Source organism: Musca autumnalis, unplaced genomic scaffold (genome assembly GCF_047663935.1).
Source record: "Musca autumnalis isolate F117 unplaced genomic scaffold, ASM4766393v1 scaffold_5, whole genome shotgun sequence".
In the NCBI taxonomy this organism is placed as follows: Eukaryota; Metazoa; Arthropoda; class Insecta; order Diptera; family Muscidae; genus Musca; species Musca autumnalis.
In genome coordinates, this window is record NW_027412088.1 from 167,834,717 (window position 1) to 167,858,256 (window position 23,540).

Genomic DNA, 23,540 nt, shown 5'->3' on the forward strand with positions numbered 1-23,540 from the left:
AGTTTTACATAACAATAAGGTGACCAAGAACATGCCGTTGTATCTTAAAAACATTTTATTACGTACATCCAAGAACTTTCGCGGAAAACGACAATTATAATCACGTTACAACCATATTGTATATTTCATTATTCAGCAATCGAACCATAGGAAAACTTTAATTCTGAATAAAGGTTTCCATAGGAAAACTTTAATTCAGCCTGGCTGAATAAAGGTTTCCATAGGAAAACTTTAATTCAGCCTGGCTGAATAAAGGTTTCAGCCTGGCTGAATAAAGGTTTCCATAGGAAAACTTTAATTCAGCCTGGCTGAATAAAGGTTTCCATAGGAAAACTTTAATTCAGCCTTGCTGAATAAAGGTTTCCATAGGAAAACTTTAATTCAGCCTTGCTGAATAAAGGTTTCCATAGGAAAACTTTAATTCAGCCTGGCTGAATAAAGGTTTCCATAGGAAAACTTTAGTTCAGCCTGGCTGAATAAAAGTTTCCATAGGAAAACTTTAATTCAGCCTGGCTGAATAAAGGTTTCCATAGGAAAACTTTAATTCAGCCTGGCTGAATAAAGGTTTCCATAGGAAAACTTTAATTCAGCCTGGCTGAATAAAGGTTTCCATAGGAAAACTTTAATTCAGCCTGGCTGAATAAAGGTTTCCATAGGAAAACTTTAATTCAGCCTGGCTGAATAAAGGTTTCCATAGGAAAACTTTAATTCAGCCTGGCTGAATAAAGGTTTCCATAGGAAAACTTTAATTCAGCCTGGCTGAATAAAGGTTTCCATAGGAAAACTTTAATTCAGCCTGGTTACATGGTTTAATCAAATAAAAGTTTTGTTGATTTTTTCCTTTATCTTAAATTTATTTAAAAAACATATTCCAACAAAAACAAATCAAAAAATACTTTTTTGTTTTAATCTACTTCAATTTTTCTAAATGAACCTCCTATGGCAACGTTTCCTTCGAAGTCCATTTTTTTGCCCACTCGCAAGTGTTCATCGGTACCATAATTTGCATTTTCCTTGAAATATTGGCGATGTGCATCCCAAACCTTATTAAAGTCCTTGTATAATTCACTTAGAGAACCATTTTCTCCGCCATGCTCTGTGGGGAAATATTTCTTGGGTATATGTTCCTCGATAGCGCTCAGGTCATTGCCGCAAAGGAAAATCTAAGGAAGAAACAGAGAACAAAGTATTTACGTGCATCAGCTAGGCTTGCAAAACATTTCAAACTAATCCATTGAGCTACAAGTTTTCAAAGAGAGTTGTATCATTCTCCTTAAAAATTAAAAATGTTCAAATCGGTAACCAAGGATACCAAGTTGTTGGTTTTCTCGCTATTTGTGGTGATTTTTGACGTACAAAAACCACTGTTTAACCAGGGATATTTACCTCGGAACAGTTGGCATCCCTATCTGTAACTTCGTAACATAATCAGGCTGAATAGATGTTTTCCTATGGAAACCCTTACTCAGCCAGGCACTCTCAAAATTCCATATTATAACTTACTCTATTTCGGATTTTTTTCTGGTGCATATCCGAGTAGCAATTGCAAGGCCTGCAAGGCATATGGCGCTAGATTTATGAAGCATATGCTCTTAATTCGTAGAGGCAAACTTTTTATGTAATAATCAATCATTCTTTTAATAATTGTTGGTGTGATGGCCATAACATGACCGGTCGTAGATTTGGAAAAATCCATGATGAAAACTATACCACTGATACAGGCTTTAGGGTCACTAACTAACAGCACATCATTTAGAGCGATACCATAACTAATAACTTTTTCGATAGGAAAATCACTCGCTGAGTAATTGTATTGATTCACCATAATGCGCGGACCATTGCCATGCAGGGGTGTGGGCAGGATACCAACTGATCTGCAAGGTAGAAATTAAATTGTGCATTGGCCAAGTGTGTGATGACCCGAAAGATGGATGGATAGTTTCGATCACCCTTACCCAATATTATGAAAACGACGAAACTCCGAATCATCAATATTTGTGGTTAAAAATAGTGCGGGACATTTTGTTTTTATGCTAAAATAATTTTCATTTTTTTCTTTGGCCTTTTCCAAACTATATTTGCAACCTCTAAGAAATTGTATCGAAATTGATCATCAATGCGTGCCCTGAGATGAGGTTGCATACTAATCCAATCTTTGAGAGCCTGCAGATCTTGGGGTATTCTTGAGGGTACTTCACCCAATTCGTTGATGGCAACTTTTTGTAGCTCAGCACTTAGAGGTTGAATATTGACCCTTTTTTACGTTTCACTTTCAAATTAGAACTGAATCGTGTTAGACACAATATTTGCCCAAAATCCAAATTATTTGGCAATAAAATGCAGAACATGGTGTATGATTAAATCTAATATTGAAAAATTGTTTTGCGTATTTTTATTATTACAGTGTTTTTTACAGTGTTTTATTAACTTGCCTTGGTGTGTGTTTAGTTCAAATCTGGTAACTCATTTTTAACATGGTTGCAGTTGACCAATCGAACTAAAAGTTTGCACACTTCTCAGATTTGGATGACAATACACGAATATGAAATCAAAACCAATATTGGTCCATTTTTACACTGTTTTACAGTGTTTTATCTAATTTGCTTTTCAAATCTGGTAACTCGTTTTTCACGCAGTTGCAGGTGACCAATCGTACTTAAACTTGCACACTTTTCAGATTTGGATGACAATACATGAATATGAAATCAAAACTAATATTGGTCCATTTTTACAGTGTTTTTACGGTGTCTAACTTGACCCCCTTTTAAAATCTGGTAACTGATTTTTAGCACGGTTGCAGTTGACCAATCGAACTAACACTTTGCACATTTTTCAGATTTAGATGACAATACATGAATATGAAACCAAAACAAATATGGGTCCATTGTTTTCTATAGCCCCCATATAACGGTACCACCCGATTTCCGGTATTTTGCTTTTCAAACCTGGTAACTCGTTTTTCACGCATTTGCAGGTGACCAATCGTACTTAAACTTGCACACTTTTCAGATTTGGATGACAATCCATGAATATGAAATCAAAACTAATATTGGTCCATTTTTACAGTGTTTTTACGGTGTCTAACTTGGCCCCCTTTTAAAATCTGGTAACTGATTTTTAGCACGGTTGCAGTTGACCAATCGAACTAACACTTTGCACATTTTTCAGATTTAAATGACAATACATGAATATGAAACCAAAACCAATATGGGTCCATTTTTTCCTATAGCCTCCATATAACGGTACCACCCGACTTCTGGTATTTTGAGGATTTTGTCTTCATTTTTATGAATTTTCTGTAACTTGGCATTTGGAGTTCTCAATAGTCCAGGAACTTCCCCACTAAAAATTGTGGACGTAGGTCAAGGTTTAATATAGCATCCATATAACTGTACCACCCAATTTCAAGCATTTTAATCTACATTTTCTTCTCAAATGGACTGTAAATCGGCATTTGGGGTTCTCAGTGGTCAAAAAAATGTATTTACTAAAATGTTAAAAATAAAAAATAATTTAAAAAAATAAGTTTCAGTGTTTTATTTAGAAATGCACTTAAAACTAAAAAATAATTTGTCGCTTAGCCTCAATAAATATATTCTTTCCCATGATATAATCTCTCAAATAAAACGCTTGCCGTTTAATTTTGCCACCATTCATAATTTGAATGCAAGCGTTTTATTTGAGAGATTCTATCATGGGAAAGAATATATTTACTGAGGCTAAGCGACAAATTATGTTTTAGTTTTAAGTGCATTTCTAAATAAAACACTGAAACTTAATTTTTTTAAATTATTTTTTATTGGTCTATAAGAACCTGTTCTCATGAAAGACTCTGTTCTTAATATTGTTAAGAAGTTCACTGTCAATACATGTATTTCTATTGAGAACTTATTGTGAAAATGTTTTCCAGGCTGAATTAAAGTTTTCCTATGGAAAGCTCTATTCGGTCAGGCTGAATTAAAGTTTTCCTATGGAAAGCTCTATTCGGTCAGGCTGAATTAGAGATTTCCTATGGAAACCTCTATTCAGCCAGGCTGAATTAGAGATTTCCTATGGAAACCTCTATTCAGCCAGGCTGAATTAGAGATTTCCTATGGAAACCTCTATTCAGCCAGGCTGAATTAGAGATTTCCTATGGAAACCTCTATTCAGCCAGGCTGAATTAGAGATTTCCTATGGAAACCTCTATTCAGCCAGGCTGAATTAGAGATTTCCTATGGAAACCTCTATTCAGCCAGACTGAATTAGAGATTTCCTATGGAAACCTCTATTCAGCCAGGCTGAATTAGAGATTTCCAATGGAAACCTCTATTCAGCCAGGCTGAATTAGAGATTTCCAATGGAAACCTCTATTCAGCCAGGCTGAATTAGAGATTTCCAATGGAAACCTCTATTCAGCCAGGCTGAATTAGAGATTTCCAATGGAAACCTCTATTCAGCCAGGCTGAATTAGAGATTTCCAATGGAAACCTCTATTCAGCCAGGCTGAATTAGATATTTCCTGTGGAAACCTCTATTCAGCCAGGCTGAATTACATATTTCCTATGGAAACCTCTATTCAGCTAGGCTGAATTAGATATTTCCTATGAAAACCTCTATTCAGCCAGGCTGTATTAGAGATTTCCTATGGAAACTTCTATTCAGCCTATGGAAACCTCTATTCAGCCAGGCTGAATTAGAGATTTCCTATGGAAACCTCTGTTCAGCCTGGCTGAATTAGAGATTTCCTATCTAAACCTCTATTCAGCCAGGCTGAATTAGAGATTTCCTATGGAAACCTCTATTCAGCCAGGCTGAATTAAAGTCTTCCTAAGGAAACCTCTATTCAGCCAGGCTGAATTAAAGTTTTCCTATGGAAACCTCTATTCAGCCAGGCTGAATGAAAGTTATCCTATGGAAACCTCTATTCAGCCAGGCTGAATGAAAGTTATCCTATGGAAACCTCTATTCAGCCAGGCTGAATGAAAGTTTTCCTATGGAACCCTCTATTCAGCCAGGCTGAATGAAAGTTATCCTATGGAAACCTCTATTCAGCCAGGCTGAATTAAAGCTTTCTTACGGGAAAACGTTATTTAGCCAGGCTGAATTAAAATTGTTTTGCCTTTCGAATTGCACTCTCAAAATTCCATGTTATAACTTACTCTATCCTTGATTTTTTCCGGTGCATATACCATTAGCAATTGCAGGGCGTGCAGGGCATAGGGAGCTAGATTTATGGCGCATATGTACTTAATGCGAAACGGCAAACTTTTTATGTAATAATCAATCAGTTTTTTAATAATTGTTGGGGTGATGGCCATAACATGACTAGCGGTAGCTTTGGCAAAATCGAAGATGTAACACACACCATTGATACAGGCTTGAGGGTCACTTATTATCAGGACATCATGTATAGTGGCAGCATAATTAATAGCGTGCTCGATAGGGAAATCACTTGCTGGGTAATTGTATTGATTCACCATAATGCGTGGACCATTGCCATGCAGGGGTGTGGGCAAGACACCAATTGATCTGCAAGGTAGAAATTATATTGTGTATTTTCCGAGGGTAAGATGACCAGAAAGACGGATGCATTGTACCGATTACTCTTACCCAATGTTATGAAAACGACGAAACTCCGAATCGTCAATATTTGTGGTTAAAAATAGTGCGGGACATTTTGTTTTTATGCTAAAATAATTGTCAATCTTTTCTTTGGCCTTTTCCAAACTATATTTGCAACCTCTAAGAAATTGTATCAGAAATTGATCATCAGTGCGTGCCCTCAGATGAGGTTGCATACTAATCCAATCTTTGAGAGCCTGAAGATCTTGTGGTATTCTTGAGGGTACTTCACCCAATTCGTTGATGGCTACTTTTTGCAGCTCAGCACTTAGAGGTTGGATATCGACCATCTTTCACGTTTCACTTTCAAATTAGAACTGAATCGTGTTAGACACAATATTTGCCCAAAATCCAAATTATTTGGCAATAAAATTCCGGTTCCATTTATACTTTATTGCACTAATATGCATATTAATTAATTCATAAGGCAAAACTAGCCCTGCAGAACATGGTGTATGATTAAATCTAATATTGAAAAATTGTTTTGCGTATTTATGGTCTATAATATTACGTTTATATACAACCGGATTTAACAAACCCACTGGGTTTTAAATGTCAATTACATTACATATACGTCAAACAAATCCTCATAAAGAAGGTTAACGCTGGAAAAGGTTATAATATAAACATGGCCTAAGAACCTGTTCTCATGAAAGTCTCTGTTCTTAATTTTGTTAAGAAATTCACTGTCAATACTTGTATTTCTATTGAGAACTTATTGTGAAAATGTTTTACAGGCTGAACTAAAGTTTTCCTATGGAAACCTCTATTCAACCAGGCTGAATTAAAGTTTTCCTATGGAAACCTCTATTCAGCCAGGCTGAATTAAAGTTTTCCTATGGAAACCTCTATTCAGCCAGGCTGAATTAAAGTTTTCCTATGGAAACCTCTATTCAGTCAGGCTGAATTAAAGTTTTCCTATGGAAACCTCTATTCAGTCAGGCTGAATTAAAGTTTTCCTATGGAAACCTCTATTCAGCCAGGCTGAATTAAAGTTTTCCTATGGAAACCTCTATTCAGCCAGGCTGAATTAAAGTTTTCCTAAGGAAACCTCTATTCAGCCAGGCTGAATTAAAGTTTTCCTATGGAAACCTCTATTCAGCCAGGCTGAATTAAAGTTTTCCTATGGAAACCTCTATTCAGCCAGGCTGAATTAAAGTTTTCCTGTGGAAACCTCTATTCAGCCAGGCTGAATTAGAGATTTCCTATGGGCTGAATTAGAGATTTCCTATGGAAACCTCTATTCAGCCAGGCTGAATTAGAGATTTCCTATGGAAACCTCTATTCAGCCAGGCTGAATTAGAGATTTCCTATGGAAACCTCTATTCAGCCAGGCTGAATTAGAGATTTCCTATGGAAACCTCTATTCAGCCAGGCTGAATTAGAGATTTCCTATGGAAACCTCTATTCAGCCAGGCTGAATTAGAGATTTCCTATGGAAACCTCTATTCAGCCAGGCTGAATTAGAGATTTCCTATGGAAACCTCTATTCAGCCAGGCTGAATTAGAGATTTCCTATGGAAACCTCTATTCAGCCAGGCTGAATTAGAGATTTCCTATGGAAACCTCTATTCAGCAAGGCTGAATTAGAGATTTCCTATGGAAACCTCTATTCAGCCAGGCTGAATTAGAGATTTCCTATGGAAACCTCTATTCAGCCAGGCTGAATTAGAGATTTCCTATGGAAACCTCTATTCAGCCAGGCTGAATTAGAGATTTCCTATGGAAACCTCTATTCAGCCAGGCTGAATTAGAGATTTCCTATGGAAACCTCTATTCAGCCAGGCTGAATTAGAGATTTCCTATGGAAACCTCTATTCAGCCAGGCTGAATTAGAGATTTCCTATGGAAACCTCTATTCAGCCAGGCTGAATTAGAGATTTCCTATGGAAACCTCTATTCAGCCAGGCTGAATTAGAGATTTCCTATGGAAACCTCTATTCAGCCAGGCTGAATTAGAGATTTCCTATGGAAACCTCTATTCAGCCAGGCTGAATTAGAGATTTCCTATGGAAACCTCTATTCAGCCAGGCTGAATTAGAGATTTCCTATGGAAACCTCTATTCAGCCAGGCTGAATTAGAGATTTCCTATGGAAACCTCTATTCAGCCAGGCTGAATTAGAGATTTCCTATGGAAACCTCTATTCAGCCAGGCTGAATTAGAGATTTCCTATGGAAACCTCTATTCAGCCAGGCTGAATTAGAGATTTCCTATGGAAACCTCTATTCAGCCAGGCTGAATTAGAGATTTCCTATGGAAACCTCTATTCAGCTAGGCTGAATTAGAGATTTCCTATGGAAACCTCTATTCATCGAATAGATGAATTAAAGTTTTCCTATGGAACCCTCTATTCAGCCAGGCTGAATGAAAGTTTTCCTATGGAAACCTCTATTCAACCAGGCTGAATTAAAGCTTTCTTACGGGAAAACGTTATTTAGCCAGGCTGAATTAAAATTGTTTTGCCTTTAGAATTGCACTCTCAAAATTCCATGTTATAACTTACTCTATCCTTGATTTTTTCCGGTGCATATACCATTAGCAATTGCAGGGCGTGCAGGGCATAGGGAGCTAGTTTTATGGCGCATATGTACTTAATGCGAGATTTCCTATGGAAACCTCTATTCAGCCAGGCTGAATTAGAGATTTCCTATTGAAACCTCTATTCAGCCATGCTGAATTAGAGATTGCCTATGGAGACCTCTATTCAGCCAGGCTGAATTAGAGATTTCCTATGGAGACCTCTATTCAGCCAGGCTGAATTAGAGATTTCCTATGGAGACCTCTATTCAGCCAGGCTGAATTAGAGATTTCCTATGGAGACCTCTATTCAGCCAGGCTGAATTAGAGATTGCCTATGGAAACCTCTATTCAGCCAGGCTGAATTAGAGATTGCCTATGGAAACCTCTATTCAGCCAGGCTGAATTAGAGATTTCCTATTGAAACCTCTATTCAGCCATGCTGAATTAGAGATTTCCTATGGAGACCTCTATTCAGCCATGCTGAATTAGAGATTTCCTATGGAGACCTCGATTCAGCCAGGCTGAATTAGAGATTTCCTATGGAGACCTCTATTCAGCCATGCTGAATTAGAGATTTCCTATGGAGACCTCTATTCAGCCAGGCTGAATTAGAGATTTCCTATGGAGACCTCTATTCAGCCAGGCTGAATTAGAGATTTCCTATTGAAACCTCTATTCAGCCATGCTGAATTAGAGATTTCCTATGGAGACCTCTATTCAGCCAGGCTGAATTAGAGATTTCCTATGGAGACCTCTATTCAGCCAGGCTGAATTAGAGATTTCCTATGGAAACCTCTATTCAGCCAGGCTGAATTAGAGATTTCCTATGGAGACCTCTATTCAGCCAGGCTGAATTAAAGTTTTCCTATGAAAACCTCTATTCAGCCAGACTGAATTTAAGTTTTCCTATGGAAGCTTCTAGTCAGCCAGGCCGAATTAATGTTTTCCTATGGAAACCTCAATTTAGCCAGACCGAATTAAAGCTTTCTTACGGGAAAACGTTATTTAGCCAGTCTGAATTAAAATTGTTTTGCCTTTCAAATTGCACTCTCAAAATTCCATGTTATAACTTACTCTATTTTTGATTTTTTCCGGTGCATATACCATTAGCATTTGCAGGGCGTGCAGGGCATATGGCGCTAGATTTATGGCGCATATGTACTTAATGCGAAACGGCAAACTTTTTATGTAATAATCAATCATTTTTTTAATAATTGTTGGGGTGATGGCCATAACATGACCAGCGGTAGCTTTGGCAAAATCGATGATGTAAAACACACCATTGATACAGGCTTGAGGGTCACTTATTATCAGGACATCATGTATAGTGACAGCATAATTAATAACGTGCTCGATAGGGAAATCACTTGCTGGGTAATTGTATTGATTCACCATAATGCGTGGACCATTGCCATGCAGGGGTGTGGGCAAGACACCAAATGATCTGCAAGGTAGAAATTATATTGTGTATTTTCCGAGGGTAAGATGACCGGAAAGACGAATGCATTGTACCGATTAATCTTACCCAATGTTATGAAAACGACGAAACTCCGAATCATCAATATTTGTGGTTAAAAATAGTGCGGGACATTTTGTTTTTATGCTAAAATAATTGTCAATCTTTTCTTTGGCCTTTTCCAAACTATATTTGCAACCTCTAAGAAATTGTATCAGAAATTGATCATCAGTGCGTGCCCTGAGATGAGGTTGCATACTAATCCAATCTTTGAGAGCCTGCAGATCTTCTGGTATTCTTGAGGGTACTTCACCCAATTCGTTGATGGCTACTTTTTGCAGCTCAGCACTTAGAGGTTGGATATCGAACATCTTTCACGTTTCTCTATTAAATTAGAACTAACTCGTATTGGACAAAATATATGTTCGAAATCAAATTAGTTTTTGTCCAATAAAATACCGGTTCCGTTTACAGTATTTAATTTAAAACCCAATCTTGCCGTGCTGAACTTCGTTTAGGCTTTATTCTAATATAGAGAAAGATTTTATTGCCTAATTTTGTATTAGTTGTTAAGATGTCAATAAGAACCTGTTCTCGTGAAAGACTCTGTTCCTAGTTGTGGTTAGAAATTTACTATCATTAATTGTATGCCTATCAAAAACCTATTGTTTCTTATGGTAAACCCTATTCAGCCAGGCTGAATAGAAACCTTCCGTAGGAAAACCTTTTCTCGATGTATTAATTTGAACAATTTCCATTTAAAATATTTAAAATAAATTTAAAATATTCATTTAATTTTTTTGTCACTTACCCTATTCTTGACTTTTTCCGGAGCATATTCCACCAACATCTTCAAAGCATGCAGGGCATATGACGAAAGATTTATACAGCACATTCCCTTGATGCGACAGGGGAAAGTTTTGATGTAATAATCGATTATTTTCTTTATCAGGCTTGGTGTTAGCGACATGATATGGGCTGTGGTAGCCTTGGCAAAATCAATGACATGAAATACACCATTGATACAAGCTTCAGGATCACTAATTAATAAGACATCCGCAACAGCTACACCATAACATAACACCTGCTCAATGGAGAAATCATTTGGACCATAGGTGTAGTGATTGAAGAGAATGCGTGGACCATTGCCGTGTAAAGGTGTGGGCAAAATGCAATAAGATCTAATATCGAAAGAATCCCTGATTATGTAAGATGTCTCTTCAAATTGTGTATTCTTTATCTTACCCCACATTGTGGAAGCGACGAAATTCTGGATCATCAACATCGGTTGTGGAAAATAATTCTGGATATTTTGTTTTCAGTGCATAATAATGATCGATTTTCTCTTTAGCCTTTTCCAAACTAAATTTACAACCTCTCAGAAATTGCAAAAGAAATTGATCATCTGTGCGGGCCCTTAAATGAGGCTGTTTCTTAATCCAATCTTTGAGAGCCTGTAAATCTTGTGGTATCCTCGAGGTTACTTCACCCAGCTCGGTAATGGCAACTTTTTGTAATTCAGCAGTTAAAGCTTGTATTTCGACCATCTTGAATGTTTCAGCGACAAATTAGAACTAATTTTGAAATGAAATTTTAGTTTTACACATAACATTGGACTGTAACGCACATCTTGTATTCGACTGGTCCCATAAAATAATGTATTACAACTCATTTACATATAAACAAGATGATTGTAAATAATAAAATATCGAAATGAAAGTAAAAACTTAATATGATATCTATTTTGGGAGAATCTTTTCGAACAAACTATTGTTTCAATAAAACGTTTGAATCGAAAACCAGTTACAACACAAGATTTGCTTTCAAATCTAATCAGCTATTCACTACCGTGTTTTAGTTAAAAAGTTTTCAAATTTGAATTTTTTGGATGCGAATGACCTGATCTTGTTCAAGTTGAAGGTCAATGAGTCATTTCAGGTAAGCCATTAAGCTATATTAAAAATCTTGTAATATGAACATTAGAGTGTCCAATATTGATTTCATGGCTCTTGGAAAAATATGTTATAAAAATCTAACCTTATGACTTGTATGGCCCTTGCAAAAATACTTAAGGTCCTCTAAGGAACGTTTTTATAAATGTATAGCCGAACTATTTCTTTTCTTTCCCTATTTTGAATATGATGCAATATTCTCCATTAGTTGTCGCTAATGAAGGAAGTCCATATGGATGCAGCATAATTTTATAACTGATCAGCTGATGTTTTATAGATAACCAATTGAATCTCTTTATCTTTACCCCACTTGGTACGCGAGATTGCTTTAAGCACCTTGTTCCGTTTTCGGACTTTATTCTTTAGGGCTGAGGAATGTTTGGAGAATGAAACTGTCGACAGTTGGAATTGTCCCTCCTTCGAGTTTGATCCTGTTATTTCACCTTCTTTGTTCAAAGAAAAAAATAAGGTTACAGAAGATTTTCGTGGCGAGATCTGTAACTTTTTTTCCTAAATGAGAGTGGTGGCTGTTGTTTTGAGCCTAGATAACATAGATAATATATTATAAGGCTTCGGATAACATGGATAATGTATTATCAATCTCCGGATAGGATAGCCTATGTATTATAAAGCTTCGGATTACATTAATAATTCATTATAATGTTCCATATAACATGTATATAATATTATAAGGCTCTGGATAACATGGATTATATATTACAAAGCTTCGGATAACGTGGATAAGGTATTATTAGGCTCCCAATAACGTGGATAAGGTTTTCAGGCTCCAGAGAACATGGATAATATTTTATAATGCTCCGGATAACATGGACAATGTATTATAATCCTCCAGATAACATGGATAACATATTATAATGCTCCGGATAACATGGATAACATATTATAATGCTCCGGATAACATGCATAATGTATTATAATGCTACATATAAAATGGATAACGTATTATAATACTCCATATAACATGGGTAATGTATTATAATCGTCTAATTAACATGGATAATGTGTTATAAAGCGCCAGATAATATGGATAATTTATTACAATACTTAAGCTAACATGGATAATGTAATATAGTACCAGATAACATTCATAATGTATTATAGCGCTCCGGATAATATGGATAATTTATTAAAAACTCCATATAACATGGATAACGTATTCAGATAACATTATAATGCTCCTGATAACATGAATAATGTATTACAAGGCTCCAAATAACATGGATAACGTACCACAATGCTGCAGATAACATGGATAATGTATTATAATGCTCCAGATAATGCTCCATATTATAAAGCAATAAAAAAATGCATAAGGTATAATAAGGCTCCAGAGAACATGGCTAATATTTTCAAGTGTTCCGGATAACATGGATAATGTTTAATGTAATATGGATAATGTATTATAGTGCTTCAGATAGCATGGATAACGCATTATTATACTGCAGATAACATGAATAACGTATTATAATGCTCCGGATAAAATTTATAATGTATTACGATGCTCCGAATTACCTGGATAACGTATTATAATGCTTCATATAACATGTATAATGTGTTGTAATGATCCAGATAACATGCTCTGGATAATACGTATAATGTACTATAAGGCTCCAGATAATATAGATAATGTATTATAATGCTCCGGATAACAGGTATAACGTATTATAATGTTCCGGATAAAATGGATAACGTATTTTAATGCTTCAGGTAACATGAATAACTTAATATAATGCTCCGGATGCCATGGATAATGTATTACAATGATCCTGATAACACGTATAACGTATTATAATGCTCCGGATAACATGGATAACGTATTATATTGCGCCAGATAACTTATTACAACATGGATGACGTATTTTAATGCTCCAGATAACATGAATAACTTAATATAAGGCTTCGGATAACATGGATAATATATTATAATGCTCGGAATAATATAGATAAGGTACTATAAGGCTCCAGAGAACATGGCGAATATTGTATAATGTTCCGGATGCCATGCATAATGTATTACAATGCTCCTGATAACACGTATAACGTATTATAATGCTCCAGATAACATGGATAAGGTATTATAATCGTCCGGACATCCTGGAAAATGTATTATAATACTCCAGGTAACATGGATAACGTATTATAATGCTCCGGATAGCATGTATAATGTGTTATAATGCTCCTGATAACACGTATAACGTATTATAATGCTCCAGATAACATGAATAAGGTGTTATAATCGTCCGGACATCGTGGAAAATATATTATAATACTCCAGGTAATATGGATAACGTATTATAATGCTCCGGATAGCATGTATAATGTGTTATAATGCTCCTGATAACACGTAAACGTATTATAATGCTCCGGATAACATGGATATCGTATTATATTGCGCCAGATAACTTATTACAACATGGATGACGTATTTTAATGCTCCAGATAACATGAATAACTTAATATAAGACTTCGGATAACATGGATAACATATTATAGTGCTCGGAATAATATAGATAAGGTACTATAGAGCTCCAGAGAACATGGTGAATATTGTATAATGCTCCGGATGCCATGGATAATGTATTACAATGCTCCTGATAACACGTATAACGTATTATAATGCTCCAGATAACATGGATAAGGTATTATAATCGTCCTGACATCGTGGAAAATGTATTATAATACTCCAGGTAACATGGATAACGTATTATAATGCTCCGGATAGCATGTATAATGTGTTATAATGCTCCTGATAACACGTATAACGTATTATAATGCTCCAGATAATATGGATAACGTATTATAATCTTCCAGACATCGTGGATAATGTATTATAATACTCCAGGTAACATGGAGAACGTATTATAATGCTCCGGATAGCATGGATAATGAATTATAATGTTCCGGATAACATGTATAACGTATTATAATGCTCCGGATAGCATGGAAAACGTATTATTATGCTCGAGATAACATGCATAACGTATTATAATGATCCAGATAGCATGGATAACGTACTATAATACTCCAGATAACATGGCTAATTTATTAAATACTCCAGATAACATAGGTAACGTATTATAATGCTCCGGATAATATGGACAACGTGTTATAATGTTCCAGATAACATGCATAATGTATTAAATACTCTAGATAACATGGATAATATTGCTCCATATAAATGGGTAATGTATTATAATGCCCTGGATAATATAAAAAACATATTATAATGCTTCAGATAACACGGATAAGGGTATGCTCCACATACCATGAATAATGTGTTATAACCGTGCGGATAACATGAATAACGTTTTATAATGCTGCAGATAACATGGATAATGTATTATATGCCGCCAGATAATATCGATAATGTATTATAGTGCTTCATATAGCATAGATAACGTATTGTAATACTCCAGATAACATGTATAATGTTTTTTAATGCTCCAGATAACATGGGTAACGTATTATAATGCTGCGGATAATATAGATAACGTATTATAATGCTCGAAATAACATGGTTAACGTATTATAAGGCACAAGATAACATGGACTATGTATTATAATGCTTCAGATAACATGAATAATGTATTATAATGCTCCGGATAACAAGGATAATGTATTAGAATACTGCAGATAACATGGATAATTTATTATAAGGTTCCAGATAACATATACAGATAATTACTGCATTTCAGGAATAGTGTTCATAAAGTCTTGCCGTGGTTCAAATTTCTGTATTTCATGAACGCCTTTCATAAAGCAAAAAAATACTGTTTTTTTTCTGAGAGATTAAAAAAAAAACGATTTTGGTGAGTTGTTGTTTTTGTTATTATTGGACTAACAACCACCACACTCCACCAACCAAACCAGAGACAAATTTTGCTACTTTTATTAATTCTTTTATTTTGTATTATTGTAACTTAGCGTTTCTTCTAATGATTTTCACTGTAGTTGTTATCGTCTTGTGAACATAGCAGAACAATACGAACCCTATGTACATACATGTTGAGTCTATCAGCACTAGGTTGAAATATTAGATGTTGCCTTTATATTAAAGTAATTGCAAATTTGTACTTGCGAAGTATTTGACTATACGAACTTTGTTTTCTTTTCGACACCAAACGCACTGTAGTTGTTTGGTTTGTCAGTTAACTAACAACACTGGTAGTTTACCCAGCAAACCAAATGTCGGATGTTCGACATATCGGAACAATTTCGGAAGAAAAATCGTTCAGATTTCGTATCGATTTCTATAAGATTTTTCGTAGGGGAATTCGTTCAGATTTCGTTCCGATTTCGGAGAAATTGTCGGAAGTAAATTTCCCTTCGAATTTGCTAATGTTTTTCTTCCGATTTCGTTACGAATTCGGATCGATATGTCAGAAACAAATTTCCCTTCGCACAACAACCACCTTTTGTATATATCTAACAAGCAACATTTTAGTTTGTTGTCGAAAAACAAAATGGTTGGTTATAAAATTCGCATATAAATTTTTTAAATATTTTAAATATAAATGCAACATATAATAATTCAAGCTAGTGCTGATAGACTCAATATATTCGTACACAAAGTTTACATTGTTCTACTATAACTACAAAATTATAATAACAGTGAAAATCATTAGATATCTTTGAAATTATAATCTTCCAATAAAAAACATAACAAAGAAAATTTATCAATAAAAAAGATGCATCGGAGAAAAATTTGTTCCTTTGATAATCATACGAAATTATTCCAAAATCGTTCAGAAATCTTTACAAAAGTTCGGAAGGTACCTCAGATTTTCATACGACATTATTCGGAAATCGTTCAGAAATCTGTACGAAAATTCGGAGGAAAAAATTAGAATTCCGAATTTCCCAAGGATTTTCTTCCGATTTCGTTGCGAATTCTGACCGAAATCGATCCGATTTCGCTCCGACATTTCGTTCCGAAATTATGTCAACCACTTCATACAACTTTCGTTAAGATATCGTTACGATTTCGGATCAGATATCGGACGTATCGTCCGAATTTTGTTCCGATTTCGTTACGATGTCGGGGGTATATTCCCAGCAAACCAATCGTACCGACATCGTAACGAAATCGGAACAAAATTCGGACGATACGTCCGATATCTGATCCGAAATCGTAACGATATCTTAACGAAAGTTGTATGAAGTGGTTGACATAATTTCGGAACGAAATGTCGGAGCGACATCGGATCGATTTCGGTCCGATTTCGTAACGAAATCTGAAGAAAATCCTTGGGAAATTCGGAAAGGAAATTTCTATCCGACATTCGTTCCGAAATCTGAACGAAATCGGTACAAAATCTGAACTATTTCCTCTCCGAAAAATCGTTTAGAAATCGGAACGAAATCTGAACGACTTTGCTTCCGAAATTGTTCAGACGTGTCGGATATCAGACATTTGGTTTGCTGGGTTGTTGTGGTATGTGTGTGTGGTGTGGTTTGTTGATACATTGCCAATACGATGGTGAGACGACGAGACCATTCAAAAGAAAACAAGTAAAAAAGCATTAAGTTCGGCCGGGCCGAACTTTTCATACCCTCCACCATAAAATATTCATTCCTGTCCCCAACTTTAAGTGAGTACGTTAAAATGTCAGATAATGTACATAAAATGCTTCATTCGGGAGGTCCTTTTTTATGGTGCCTATATCTAACTGTTGACAATTTTTGGTGGGCTAGAAATTGGGAGGTACTGTTATATAGGGGTTATAATAAAGCATGGGCCTATGTTGACAGTTTTTGATGGGAGCCTTTAATGTCAAATAGCTCCTAATTCGGTTAAAAAATTTAGCTAGAATCTCAAAATATCGAAAATCGGTACATAACGTGGGAACTTCAAATGTCATTAACAGCTAGTTCGGAGGTATCTGGGCTATATGAAAATATGAACTTAAATGAACAAATTATAGAAAGTTCGTCCAAAAAATAAAGCTAAGGTACGGAAAATCGGGAGGTTTGTTTTGTGGCTATACAAAAACATGGGCCTACGTTCGGTTAAACATTTTAAGTAAAATCCTCAAAGTACCGAAAATCGGGAAGTATCGTTATATTGGGGCTATGTTGAAAATTGTTGATGCAGATGTGTGGTGACCACTACAACCTTCAAATGTCAAATTACAGTTAGTTCTGTTAAAAATTGTAGCTAAAATTGCCAAATTACAGAAAATTGGGAGGTACCGTTACATGGAAGCTATATCCGAACATGGACCTATGTTGGCAATTTTTGATGGAGAGGTGTTGTGACCACTAAGAACTTCAAATGTCAAATTACTGCTAGTTCGGTTTTATATTGTAGGTAAAATCATCAAATTACTGAAAATCGGGAGGTACCGTTATATGGGGGCTTTCTTGACAATTTTTGGTGGAGAGGTGTGGTGACCACTAAGAATTTAAAATGTCAAATGTTCATATTACAGATAATTCGGTTAAAACTTGTAGGTAAAATTCTCAAAATACCTGAAATCGGGCGGTAACGTTATATGGGGGCTATTCCAAAACATGGACCTATGTCCAATAGTTATAAAGGTTTATTGACATTTAAGAACCCTAAATGTCAATTGATAGCTAAATCGGTCTGAAAATGTAGATAAAAACGTCAAAATGCCGTATATCGGTGGTACCGTTATATGGGGGCTATACCAAAGTGGACCTAGTTCCACAACTTTTGTTATATAAGTTTAGTTACACTTAAGAACCCTAAATGTCAAATTATAGCTATATCGGTCTGAAAATGTAGCTAAAAACGTCAAAATACCGTAAATCGGGGGGTACCGTTATATGGGGGCTATACCAAAACGTGGACCTATGTCCACAACTTCTAATATATAAGTTTATTAACACTTAAGAACCCTAAATGTCAAATTATAGCTATATCGGTCTGAAAATGTAGCCAAAAGCGTCAAAATGCCGTAAATCGGGGGTACCATTATATGGGGGCTATACCAAAACGTGGACCTATGTCCACAACTTCTAATATATAAGTTTATTAACACTTAAGAACCCTAAATGTCAAATTATAGCTACATCGGTCTGATAATGTAGCTAAAAACGTCAAAATACCGTATATCGGGGGGTACCGTTATATGGGGGCTATATCAAAACGTGGACCTATGTCCACAACTTTTGTTATATAACTTTATTGATACTTAAGAACCCTAAATGTCAAATTATAGCTAAATCGGTCTAAAAATGTAGCTAAAAACGTCAAAATACCGCAAATCGGGGGGTACCGTTGTATGGGGGCTATACCAAAACGTGGACCTATGTCCACAAGTTTTGTTATATATGTTTATTGACACTTAAGAACCCTAAATGTCAAATTATAGCCAAATCGGTGTGAAAATGTAGCTAAAAACGTCAAAATACCGTAAATCGGGGGGTACCGTTATATGGGGGCTATACCAAAACGTGGACCGATATAGCCCATCATCGAACTTGACCTGCCTGCAAACAAAAGACGCATTTTCCCAAAATTTCAGCGTCCTATCTCCATTTTTGTGGATGCTAGAGTGATTACCACAGACGGACGGACGGACGGACGGACGGACGTGCTCAGATCGACTTAGAATTTTACCCTGATCAAGAATATATATACTTTATAGGGTCGCAAATGAGTATTTCAATGCGTTACAAACGGAAAAACAAACTTAATATACCCTCCATACTATGGTGGAGGGTATAACGAGAACAAAGTTGAGAGCATTTACCAAACAAGAGAGGAAATATGAGAGCAAATAGTGGAATATCGGCATTGGTGTCCAAAATAAATGAGAGAGAATTGTTGGGAGAGTAATGTCCCGTTGTTAAACAACGGCAGACATGGCTCTCATTTGGATTTGTTATTCTCTGTTGTTACGACAACGTGCAGGCGTGTACATCAACGAATATCGGGGAAAATAGGAAAGTGATTTTGCATCTCATGAAAATCTTAAATATTTTGGAAAGAATAGTGGCTTTCGGATGGAAATAAGAAACTGCACATGTATCTTATGTGAGATACCTGTACAGTATGAAAAAACTACATCACCAACGAAAATATGTAAAAATTCTTGAAATATTTTTTTCTGTGTACTTACTTACTTAGCTGGCGCCTTACAGAACATTTACCATAGGTCGAACTAAGAAAAGATCTCCATTTCCCTCTGTTAATTGCTTCGCTTTCTGGAATACCGCGCCTTTCATCCAGTTGTTTGTTCCATGTATTATTTGGCCTACCAATTCTGCGTGCCGCATGGTGGGCCCGTATTTATACGCCAAATTCAGGCATGGCTTGAAATTCCTTTGAACGTAGCGTGCTGTCGAAGGCTGCTTTAAAATCGACAAAAAGGTTGTAGGTGTCGATCTGCTTCTTTTGGGGTTTCTCCAGGATTTGCCGCTTGGCAAATATCTGGCCAATGGTGGACTTGCCATGTCCAAAGCCGCATTGGTATGGTCCAATTAATTCGTTGACCATAGGCTTTAGTCGTTCGCACAATATCCCTGACACTATCTTGTAGGCATTAGGGAGAAGACTTGTGGCCCTATAGTTGAAGCATACAGTCTTATATCCTTTCTTGTGGACGGGACAAAGGATGCTCAGGTTCCTATCGTGGAATACGCGTTCTTCCTGCCAGATGGTGCTAATTAGCTGATGCATACACCTTATCAGCGTGTCGCCTCCGGTTTTGAACAGCTCGGCTGGTAGGCCATCGGCTCCTGCTGCCTTATTATTCTTCAGCCGGTTTATTGCTGTCTTTACCTCATCTTGGCTGGGCGGTATACATTCAATACGATCTTCTGGGATTGATTCTGTGGTATCTTCGTTACTATTGGATACCAACAGTTTGTAAAAATGCTTTTTCCATATCCTCAGCACACTATCTGTATCAGTTACCAAATTACCTTGCTGGTCTCTACAGGACGATGTGCCTGTACCAAAACCATCAGTTTGATGTTTCACTCTTTGGTAGAATTTTCGGACTTCATTCTGGCTCCTGTACATCTCGACTTATTCACACTCCCGCCTTTCCATCTCTCTCTTTTTCCTGCGGAAAAGACGTTTCTCCTCTCTCCTTTTCTCCCGATACCTCTCTCGTGCGTTGCTACTTATTGTAAAGTAGCCCTATATGCCGCAGGATGATGGCCTGTACCAAAGCCATCAGTTTGATGTTTCACTCTTTGGTAGAATTTTCGGACTTCATTCTGGCTCATGTACATCTCGATTTGTTCACACTCCCGCCTTTCATTTCTCTCTCTTTTTCCTGCGGAAAAGACGTTTCTCCTCTCTCCTTTTCTCCCGATGCCTCTCTCGTGCGTTGCTACTGATTGTAAAGTAGCCCTATATGCCGCATTTTTTTCTTCGGTAGCAGCACGGCACTCTTGGTCATACCATGGATTCCTCGGTGGAGGTCTCTGGAATGGAGCGGCCAATATTTTGCTATTGTGCTGATACACAGAAAGAAAAGCCACACGGAAATTTTTATTAAAAGCTTATCACCATATTTTTGTCGAATGGCAATAAAATATTACGAATATATTGGGAAAATGTTTATCAAACATGAAAATGTTACTAGAAAGCGATCGAAAAACGATTTCAAACAAATAATTTATTGAAATTTGTTTATGGTTATTAATGAATTTCCGTTGTTAAAATGGTTTTCAACGTTTGTCGCATGTTCCCCCCCTCACGAGCGAGAGAAAAAAACTTTTTTACGGCATAGAGAGAGAGAGAGAGCGCTACAACAATGTGCTGTGTTTTTTCTTGAGATGTGAGTGTCGTTGCTATGAGCATTTTTGGCATGGAGCGATGATGCGTTTGTTTGGCATTTGGGTTGTTTATCTACTTGTGCTCGGGCGAAGGCTTGTACATACATATGTATACAATAAGTTTCTTAATGTTTTTTTTATGACCTAACGAACGAAGAGGGAAGGAAAAAATGGTACGAGTTCTCATGTTTTGTTCTGTTTGTGGTTAAGAAAGGCAGATAACATTTTTTAACCGTCAGTTTGGTATTTTTGGCAGCCTCTTTAAAGCAGTCGTTGTGTGTGGATCGGTAGTGCAGAAATAAATCAATGTTTGTGTGTTTTCTTAAAGTAAAGGCGCCTTTCAAGTAAATTAAATGCCCAATACATTTTATAATTGAATTCACGTATCTGAAGAAGGAGAATAAGAATATTTTATTGGACAAAGAAGCAACCGCATGTGATATTGGTAATAACATAAATACATTTTATATATTTGAAATATGTATGTAATATATGTATTTGTAATTACAGATATCCATTTTCCGCTGACGATTTTCAATGTGGCAGAAGAGTGTGTTTTATTTCACAACTAACGAGAAACGTTCAACGATGTTCCCTGCATTTTATAAAATGTGATTTTTTGTTTTCTTTTATTATAAAAATAGGTAAAAAAAACTTTTTAAGTTAAACGGTTTTATGTTAAACATACATTGCAATGTTTAAGATAAATGTACTAAAAACCAAAAATTAATAAAATAGATACAGTCGTGGGAATTATAAACATATGCATAGACTAGACTAAAATAAAACCGTGGGGCACGTCAATTGTCTACAAATTATCGACTTAATGTGCGATAGAAGAATCGTTTAATTCGTCGTTAGGCAGTTGGCCCGCAGACGGTGAGGAAATTACTTACTATTTCTTGCTCATGGAAATTCCAATAGTTATACACTCCATGTAAATAAAAGAGATGTTTCAACTAGTTTATCGTTGGACATTCACACTGCTGCCTGGCGAGGAAGCGTTTCACTGCTCGTAGTTTGTCTTTAATCGACAAAGTACTACTCACTCACCACTATGAAACCCTATAACTCGCTTATAATCGAGCTTGCTAGCTTGTTTCCACATTCTAGCCCTACTTATCACACGTCCATCGTTGTCGGTTGAACAACTGCCTAATTATAGTGTAACATTACAAAACAAACATTTTAATCAGCGATTGTAGACAATTGACGTGCCCCACGGTTTTATTTTAGTCTAGTCTATGCATATGTTTATAATTCCCACGACTGTATCTATTTTATTATTTTTTGGTTTTAAGTGCATTTATCTTAAACATTACAATGTATGTTTAACATAAAACCGTTTAACTTAAAAAGTTTTTTTACCTATTTTTATTTTCTAGTTTTTAGTTTTTATTTCGCATTCTGTTTAATTCGTTTAGTGCTTCATTATTGCAAGGTTTCTTGTCCGTTAGTTTATTGCAGTCCAACTCCTCTATACGTAGTCCCTGCAAAGATCTTACTCTACTAAGAGCCACGTAGGCTTGACCTTCTTCAAACAGTTTCGCACCTAAGTATACGACTGCGTAATCCACAGTGCTGCCCTGCATTTTATGTATAGTAGAAGCCCATGATAGTATTAAAGGCAACATTCTTCTTTCAGCCGTCCCGTAATTGTACTTAGCTGGAAACTGTATGGCTTTCGGATTTATAAGATGTACTGTATAGTGCACTGTATTCTTCTTGTCAAGCCCTTTTATTTGATACCCATATTGGTGGGATTGATAAAAAATCGTTATCAGCCATTTGGTAGCGGCGGCCATCTTAGATTTCAATTTTGCATACTAATTGTATTCTACTTGTTGAGACCTTTCATTTGATATCCATTTTGAGCGGATTGATAAAACCTAAGTTATCCGCCATTTAGTAGAGGCCGCCATCTTATATTTTAATTTTATATAGTACATTGTATTCTACTGGTTGAGCACTTTCATTTGACACCCATATTGATGGGATTGATAAAACCTACGTTATCCGCCATTTTGTAGCGGCCGCCATCTTGGATTTCAATTTTTTACAGTATATTGTATTCTGCTTGTTGAGCCCTTTCATTTGATACCCATATTGATGGGATTGATAAACCTACGTTATCCACCATTTTGTAGCGGCCGCCATCTTGGATTTCAATTTTTATAGTATATTGTATTCTGCTTGTTGAGCCCTTTCATTTGATACCCATATTGA

General features: G+C 36.2%; 1 protein-coding gene and 1 long non-coding RNA gene across 2 annotated transcripts in view; one reads left to right on the forward strand and one right to left on the reverse strand.

Annotated features, from left to right (window-relative positions):
* Nucleotides 1–23,540, forward strand: part of LOC141387428 (uncharacterized) — a 145,469-nt gene that overhangs the window by 87,556 nt on the left and 34,373 nt on the right. The window lies entirely within an intron of this gene.
* Nucleotides 906–5,894, reverse strand: LOC141406026 (alpha-tocopherol transfer protein-like). Its single transcript, XM_073990993.1, has 3 exons — nt 5,593–5,894; nt 5,142–5,511; nt 906–1,163 (listed from the first exon to the last, which is right to left on the reverse strand). The coding sequence occupies exons 1-3, from the start codon at nt 5,892–5,894 to the stop codon at nt 906–908; spliced, it is 930 nt and encodes a 309-aa protein (XP_073847094.1).

Coding starts and splice junctions, on each gene's coding strand:
- LOC141406026 (XM_073990993.1), bottom strand. CDS start 5,894: ATGGTCGATATCCAACCTCTAAGTGCTGAGCTGCAAAAAGTAGCCATC. Junction 5,512..5,592: donor CGTCGTTTTCATAACATTGG/GTAAGAGTAATC, acceptor TCTACCTTGCAG/ATCAATTGGTGTCTTGCCCA. Junction 1,164..5,141: donor CGGAAAAAATCAAGGATAGA/GTAAGTTATAAC, acceptor TTTCTTCCTTAG/ATTTTCCTTTGCGGCAATGA.